This window comes from Trichechus manatus, unplaced genomic scaffold (assembly GCF_000243295.1).
Source record: "Trichechus manatus latirostris isolate Lorelei unplaced genomic scaffold, TriManLat1.0 scaffold00232, whole genome shotgun sequence".
Lineage (NCBI taxonomy): Eukaryota > Metazoa > Chordata > Mammalia > Sirenia > Trichechidae > Trichechus > Trichechus manatus.
The window spans coordinates 2,537,050-2,545,954 of record NW_004444168.1 but is presented as its reverse complement, the minus strand read 5'-3'; the positions used below and the strand labels follow the sequence as shown (position 1 = coordinate 2,545,954).

Genomic DNA, 8,905 nt, shown 5'->3' with positions numbered 1-8,905 from the left:
AAAATAAAACATTATTGAAACTATATTGTATGCTAATGGTTCCATATATATAAACTTGACATGGGAAATATTCAATTCTACCAGATATACACAGTGAAATTACTATGAAGGTAAGGTTGAATTGTGAATAATAAAATTTCCCTCCAGACACCTTTATTCTATAGATATACCTATTTGCAGGTTATGACTTCACATTTTCATACAGTATTGAAGAATAAATGGAACTGGGCATGGAATGTGAGAAGGGATGTGAATTGGCAGTTAGTATTAGAGCAATTTTCAGGTCCCTCTCAGTCTTTAACCTGTTGTCCTTTATGTGTCTCACTACAGGTTGCATCCTTGGTCTAGGCCAAGGTCTTCTGACTCCAGAGGTAGGAAAAAATGATCAACAGCAGTCAATTCACCCCAAAATATTTTTTGTTCATTGGTTTCCCTGATCTAGAGGCCCTATACCCCTGGTTCATCTTCCCATTCTATTCCACATATCTTGTGGCCCTTGTGGGAAACAGCCTGATCTTGACAGTGGTCAAGAAAAATATCTCTCTCCACCAGCCAGTGTACCTCTTCCTAGCTATGTTAACCTTTGCTGAGTTTGGTGTCTCTGCCTCAACACTGCCCACTGTGTTGGGCATCTTCTTTTTTGGTGCCAATGAGATCTGCTTTGAAGCCTGCCTTCTGCAGATGTTTTTCATACATTCCTTTTCTATCATAGAGTCAGGAGTTCTACTGGCTTTGTCTGTGGAGCACTTTGTGGCCATCTACAACCCACTGCGGTATACAACTATCTTGACCTTGCCGCGTATTGCTGGTACTGGTGCTGCCCTTGGACTAAAGAGTGTGATGCTCATGTTCCCACTGCCCTTTCTCCTGAAGCATCTGCCCTTCTGTGGCCACAACACCCTCTCCCACTCTTATTGTCTGCACTCAGATCTGATCCAGCTGCCCTGTGGGGACACTCGTCCCAACAGCATTCTTGGGCTCTGTATCATCACTTCCACTTTTGGGCTGGACTCACTGTTCATTGTGGACTCTTATTTGTTGATCCTCTACACAGTGCTGGCCATTGCCTCTGGGGAAGGGTGGCAGAAAGCCCTCAACACATGTGTGTCACACATCTGTGCAGTGTTTGTGTATTATGTGCCTACAATCAGTGTGGCTCTGGTGCACCGTTTCATGAAGCACGCTGCACCTGCTGTCCACCTACTCCTGGACAATGTCTATCTTCTGGTGCCATCTGTACTCAATCCCGTTATATACAGTGTTAAGACCAAGCAGATTTGACAAGGGTTGATACAAGTCCTTCTTCAAAGAAAGTATTAGGGGGGTTAAAGCAGAAGATATGGTTCCCCTCAAGTCAGCCGTTTTATTACTAAAAATCTTTTCAAGGAGGGAAGGAGTGATCATCACCTTGGTAAAGTTACAAAGCTTGCTAATGCTACATTTTGATGAATGTGTGGGGAATATGTATTTTCATACATTATGGGTGGTAATCTAAATGAGTTTAGAGTTTTTGTCAGCTATTTTGTTGTATGCATCAATTTAAAATGGACGAGTCCTATAACCCAGAAATTCTCATTCTTAACACTAGCCTACTTCATCCTCTGATATTTGCACACAGGCTGGGAGACTTGAATAAGGATTTTCACTTTAGCAATGTTTGAAAAGGGCTAAAAAAAACTAAAAGGTCACAAGTGACTATCTATACTATGGAATATTCTGCAACAGTCAAAAAAAAAAAGACGTAGATTGATGTTTCCTTGCATGAATTGGTATTCAAGGCATATCAATAATAAAGAAAAAGTAAATTACACACACAAATATGCGTGTGTATGTAATAACATTTTTATAAAATAATTTTAAGTACATAAAAATAATTATGAATATGTATATATGTTAATATAAATTTTTAAATATATTTAAAAATCTGCACAAACACTAAATAATTACTTTTTATGAAGATGGTTGTAATGGTTGAAGAGAAATCAAAGGAGACTTTCACTGTATCTATATTGTTTAAAAATTTTCCAGAAATAATGTATTCAGTACTCTCTTCTGCTACTAAAATTATACATATATAATACACTGAAATAATAATACAATGAATGATATAATAGTATGTGTATACACTGAAAATCTGACCAATTAAAAGCAAAATTGATACTAAGAGCAAAGCCCTATAACAGAATATACACTGAAAATAAACTCAGAGGGAAGAATTTTGGAAATCAGGGATCTGTAAAGTTCCTGAGGGCTGCTGACTTTAGGAAAAACACGAGTTCCTCCAACTAAGACCTTACTGAAAGAACTTAGTGTAGACGGACGTTGAGGTGACAAATTGGAGGGCAGAGAGAATAAGCTTGTTGACCCTAGATATCCTCAGTTGACTTGGAAATTTGAAATGTGAGCTTTCAGGATTTGGGTGGAAATGAATTCATCGCGGACTGTATGTTAATAGGACAATATGATACGGAAAATTTTTCTAAGAACTGGAAAGCCTTGTTTTATTTAGATTTGTAGGGGCTCTTGGATTTATAAGTATTCATATCTCCCATAGAATAGCTTTCAAGTGGCCACTGAGACTAGGTTGCCCCTTGACTCCCTTATGCATTCTTGGAGACTCTTTGTTTCTTATCCTTTATTTCATATCACATACCACAATTGTAATAAAATAATATCTGTGTATTGGTTGTTACATGTCTATCTCACTCAGTAAATTTTAAGTTTAATGAGACATGAGCTGTGTCTCTCTCGTTCACCATATACATCCAGTGACTCCCATAGTGCCTGGAATATACTAAGACCAAAATCAAATCCATTGCCGTTGAATCGATTCCAACTCATAGTGACCCTGTAGGGCAGAATAGAACTGCCCCAAAGGGTTTCCAAGTAGCGACTGGTGGATTTGAACTTCTGAACTTTTGGTTAGCAGCCAAATGCTTAACCACTACTCCACCAGGGAATATATTAGCTAATCAATAGATACTTGGTAAATTAATCATTGAATAAGTGAATACATAAATATGTATATTTCCATGATCCTATGATTATTTTATGTTCATGCTCTTATTTTAATTTCATTGCTGGCATCTGTTATCAATTGTTATCACCTTCACTTGCAAGCTTTACCCATTGCCCATTGTGGTCATCACATTGTGATCTTTTTTCTGTGTGTGTGCAAGATCCTAGACATTGTATCTGTGGTAAAATGGTAGAAAGTCCTCATCATGTCTTACACTTGGTGACGATGACAATTCTCCTCCAGTTTTATCATTTCTGGGGAGACTATGCATTGCCTACAATCCCACAGGTTGCCATAATGAACGCTTTCCTCACTTTCTTCATTGGCTATGAGCACCACTACCTATCAAGACTATAGACAGACGCAATAGCATTTTTTGTACCCTGACCTCCAAAAAACTTTGGGAAACATTAGACTAGGGAGACCCTTAGGTTATGGGGTCCTGAATCATTCTGCATTGAAATTAAGTCAGTTTTGGGTATTCAGACTAGTGCATATATCTGTGACCTAAGTGAGCTATATGTGAGCTATAAGCTACCATTGTTGGAAGATGAGTGAGAGAAAAGAGTCTCCTTCACATTAAAAAAATGAGTCTTAGGGATCACAATAGAGGGTCCCAGACAGAGTGAGAGAAAAATGTAGAACAAAATTCAAATTCACAGAAAAAGACCAGACTTACTGGTCTGACAGAGACTGGAGGAACCCCGGAGACTATGGCCCCCACACACCCTGCTAACTCAAATCTGAAGCCACTCTCGAAGTCCACCTTTCAGCCAAAGATTGGACAGGCCTATAAAACAAACAATAATACCTGCTTCTTAGTTCAATCAAGTACACGACACCAAATGGGCAACACCTGCCCAAAAGCAAAGACGAGAAGGCAAGAAGGGACAGGAAAATTAGATGAATGGACATGGAGAACCCAGGGTGGAAAGGGAAAGGGGGAGAGCACTGACATATTGCAGGGATTGCGAACAATGTCCCAAAAAAATTTGTGTATAAAATTTTTTTAATGAAAAATTGCTTTGCACTGTAAAAGAAAAGGGGAAGAAAAAGGAAAAAAAAAAAAAAAAAGAGAGAGAGAGAGAGTCCTAAACAGAGAGAATAGAGCCTGGATGGTGAAAGAGGTCTGTGATGGGATGTTAACCAAAAAGTTGGCTGTTCAAACCCACCCAGTGGCTCCACAAAAGAAAGGCCTGATGAACAGCTTCTATAAAGATTACAGCTAAGAAAACTTACAAAGTGATTCTGCTCTGTCACACATGGGGTCACCTTGAGTTGGGGCCCCACTTGATGTCAGCTAACAACAACAAAGAGAAAGAAAATGTGGAATGAAATAGAAACCTGAGTTTTTCATGGGTGGAAGGAGCAGCAGCATTCTTAACACTTAAATTCCCCAGGAACAAGTCAAGTATCTCTGTAGAAGGAGTGTATCAGGTCCTAAGAGATTTTATGGCATATATAACATATTTAATGGGATTTCCTGGGTCAGCATATACGTGTAGCTCTCTGAAAACCTGGGGCCAACTCTATCTCCTTTAAATTTCCTACCCCATCTCACAAATTAGGTGATTCCAAAGGGGTGATGTCTGAAAATGCTAGTGAAGGTTCAATAGTAAACACAATGAGATACAGATCATTTTTTATTGCATCAAAATCAACCTTGAGTTTTATTTCTAATCAAAGTGATTGTCCATTTAATACAATCCATCTACTGACTAAATAAAGAGACAGGATGTTTAATGATTCTAAACTGGATTTGGTAAATTATAACTAACTTTAAACTTTCTGTATCCCTAGTCTTTCATTACATCCTTTATATATCTGTATAAAAATATTTTAAAATGTTTTTTAACCACTAGTCTTGGTGAGTGGTAGTTAGGGAAAATTAGTTTCCAGCTGTGAAAGAAAAATTTTCTGTATAATAAAATTAAAACTTCCTCCTCTTGGTGGTAAAAAAAATAAAATAAAAAATAAGCAAGATAAGCAAAGTGTCTTATTTAGTATAGGTTATATACTGAGAATGTGGGGGGGGGGTTGTTGTTGTGTGTTTGTTTAAATGTGTGCATTGCATCACAGCTAACTTTTTACTGGCATGCAAGACAAGAAAATTTTTCTAACATTAGTCAAATTTATTATTAATATTGGTTTTAATTTAGCCATCATAAAAAGTCTAGGATTTTTTTTGTCTGCATCACGCTGGTTTTAGAAGTCATGGAGAGGTGGAGCCAAGATAGCAGAGTAGTCAGGGGGCTTCCTATGTCCTTCTTACAACAAAGACCTGAAAAAAACAAGTGAATACTTTATATATGAATATCTAGGAGCCCTGAACAAGGCAAAGTTGAGGAATCAGACTGAGTGACAGGGGGAGAGAGAGACGGTTCAGAAGCAACAAGGAGTTGCCTGACCTGACCCGGCAGAAGCCACAGCCCTTCAGCCTGGATCAGCTCAGAGTGCACAGTGAGGCTGTTAAACAGCTGTGCTCACTTGCTCAGGAGACACTTTCCACATCGAGAGAGATCTGGCAGCAAAGAGTCTACCTGGACACTCCAAACCAGTGAAAAGCAGCACTCAGGTGGCTAAAGATAAGTACTTGTGTATGGCCTACAGCGGGGATTTAAAAAAAAAAAAACACCTATTTGGGAAAACCTCTCTCCCATTTACCTCCTCCCTCCCTGCTCTGCACCAGGTCCCTGCTGGCTTCAGCAATTTGTGAGTCCCCTGGGCCAGAAGTAGATACCATAAGGTGCCCTGACCCATTCTTCTGGCTTTGGAGAGGGAACAAGTTAACAAACACAGAAAAAATAAGCTACTGGTTACCCTAAGCCAGGATCTTAGGGTTGGCACAGCTCCTTTGCCTAGGCACAGGCATAAGGGGTCCATAGACTTTGAGTGCCTTTCACCCCTGCATAGACTTGTGTGGACCCATCTCAACAGTGTAAACCCTCAAAACCACAGTACCACAGGGTAAATACCTGAAGTCTAACTTTATCTCTTTCACCTGTGAAGTGGAAGGTTTGTGATGTTTGACACTGCTCTGCCCTTTAATCAGGCACCTTACCTGTCCACATCAGGGGCTTGAGGACTGGTGGCTCCACGCACGCCACCTAGCCACCTGCTACGGGGTCCAAGAATAAGTGGCGCCCCCCAGTCCTTACAGCCAACAGAGTAAGGTGCTCATACACCAGCTGCAAAACTCACCTACCTACTCAGTCTAGGGAACAGACACACGCTTTCCTTTCAGACACTCGGAGACAGCTGTCAGCCCCCTACCTTGATCAGGGAGTGACCCCCTACTGCAGCCAGATACTTGTACCTATGCCAACCACCCAGGCCTCTCTAAGACTGTAGATGAGAGCCTGCACCACATACTTGGTGACCGACTGTCTGGACACCTGAGCTGAATACATACAGGAAAATTTAATGGACTCCTGGGCACACATAGTTAGTAACAGACCTAACTACCTGGTGACAGGACCTCAGAGCTTCAAAGGTGCCAATAATCAGACTAGTGCACATGAACAGCCTATTTGGGCATATCAAAACAAAACAAGAAGCTAGGACACACTAAACAAACATAAAATAAAATTGTAATAACTTATTGATGGCTCAGAGACAACAGTCAATATCAAATCACATAAAGAGGCAGACCATGATGGCTTCAGCAGTCTCCCAAAATAAAGAATCAATAAATTTTACAGAGGAAGAGAATTTCTTGGAACTACCAGAGACAGAATACAAAAGATTAATATACACAACCCTTCAAGAAATTAGGAAGGAAATTTGTCAAAACACATAAACAGCCAAAAAACACACAGACAAAGCAGTAGCGGAACTTAAAAAGGTTATTCAACAGCATAATGACAAATTTAATAGGATGCAAGAATCCATAGAGAGACAACAATCAGAAATCCAGAAGATTACCAATAAAATTTCAGAATTACACAACTCAACAGAAAGTCATAGGAGCAGAATGGAGGCAGTAGAAGCCAGAATTAGTAAGACTAAAGATAAAGCACTTAACGCCAACTATTTGAAGAAAAATCAGATAAAATAATTTAAAAAAAAGAAGAAACTCTAAGAGTTATGTGGGACTCTATCTAGAGAAATAATCTTTATTATTTGAGTGATTGGACTACTAGTATGGGGGGCATAACAGAAAATACAGAGAGAATTGTTGAAGATTTGTTGACAGAAAACTTCCCTGATACCACGAAAGATGAGAAGATATCTATCCAAGATGCTCATCGAATCCCACTTTTTTTCCAAAAGAAAGTCACCAAAACACATTATAATCAAACTTACCAAAACCAAAGATAAAGAGAGACTTTAAGAGCAGCTAGGGATAAATGAAAAGTCATCTACAAAGGAGAGTCAATAAGACTAAGCTACAACTACTCAGCGAAAACCATGGAGGCAAGAAGGCAATGGGATGACATATATAAAGTCTTGAAGGAAAAATATTGCCAGCCAAGAATTATATATCCAGTAAAACTGTCTCTCAAATATGATGGCAAAATTAGGGCATTTCCAGATAAACAGAAGTTTAGGGAATTTGCAAAAACCAAACCAAAATTGAAGAAATACTAAAGGGAGTCCTCCAGTTAGAAAATCAGTAACATCAGATAACAACCCAAGACTACAACACAGGACAGAGCAACCAGGTATCAACCCAGATAGGGAAGTCACAAAAGTATAACAAAGCTAAAACACATAAAATAGGGAAACAGATGTCAATATGTAAAAGAAGACACCATTCAAGCAAAAAACAGGGACTTAAAAAATGTAGACATAGATTTTTCATATGGAGAGGAAGTCAAGGTGATACAAAGAAATAAAAGACTGGTATAAATTTAGAAAAATAGGGGTAAATAAACCACAAAGGAAAGTAACAATCCTACAAGTCAAAATAAAAAACTAGAAAAAAAGATTCAGCAAACACAAAATCAACAACAATGAAAAAGATGAAAAGAAAATACATAAAGAAAAAAGACTCAGTGCAGAAAATTAAGGGGAACAAAGAAACTGTGGACAACACACAAAAAAAAGACATCAAAATGACAGCACTAAACTCATATCTATCAACGATTACGCTGAATGTAAATACACAAAATGTACCAATAAAGAGACAGAGAGTGGCAGAATGGATAAAAAGACACAATCCTTCTATATACTGCCTACAAGAGACACACCTTACTTAAAGACACAAACAAACTAAAACTCAAACGATGGAAAAAAATATAACACGGAAACAGCACTCAAAAAAGAGCAGGAGTGGCAATATTAATCTCTGACAAAATGGACTTTAAAGTAAAACCCACCAGAAAGGATAAGGAAGGACACTGTATAATGATTAAAGGCTCAGTACACCAGGAGGACATAACTATAATAAATATTTACCCACCCAAAGACAGGGCTCCAAAATACATAAAACAAACTCTAACAGCAATGAAAAGAGTGATAGACAGCTCCACAACCGTGGTAGGAGACTTCAACATGCCACATTCGGTGAAGGACAGAATGTCCAAAAAGAAGCTCAACAAAGACACGGAAAATCTAAAATGCTACAATCAACTAACTTGATCTCATAGACATATACAAAACACTCCACCCAACAGCAGCCAAGTATACTTTCTTTTCCAATGCACATGGAACATTCTCCAGAATAGACCACCTATTATGCCATAAAGCAAGCCTTAACAAAACCCAAAGCATCCAAGTGTTACAAAGCATCTTTTCTGACCATAAAGCCATAAAAGTAGAAATCAACAATGCAAAAAGCAAGGAAAAAAGATCAAACACATGGAAACTGAACAACATCTTGCTCAAAAACTACTGGGTTATAGCAGAAATTAAGGATGGAATAAAGAAATTCAAAGAATCAAA

General features: G+C 38.6%; 1 protein-coding gene across 1 annotated transcript; it reads left to right on the top strand.

Moving 5' to 3' along the window:
• Positions 1–381: 381 nt before the first annotated feature.
• Positions 382–1,281, top strand: LOC101356084 (olfactory receptor 51I1-like). Its single transcript, XM_012559314.1, has one exon. It carries the CDS (start codon positions 382–384, stop codon positions 1,279–1,281), a length of 900 nt encoding a protein of 299 aa, XP_012414768.1.
• Positions 1,282–8,905: the final 7,624 nt, after the last annotated feature.

Bases quoted from the DNA above. Each gene is read 5' to 3' on its own strand.
- LOC101356084 (XM_012559314.1), top strand. From the start codon at position 382: ATGATCAACAGCAGTCAATTCACCCCAAAATATTTTTTGTTCATTGGT.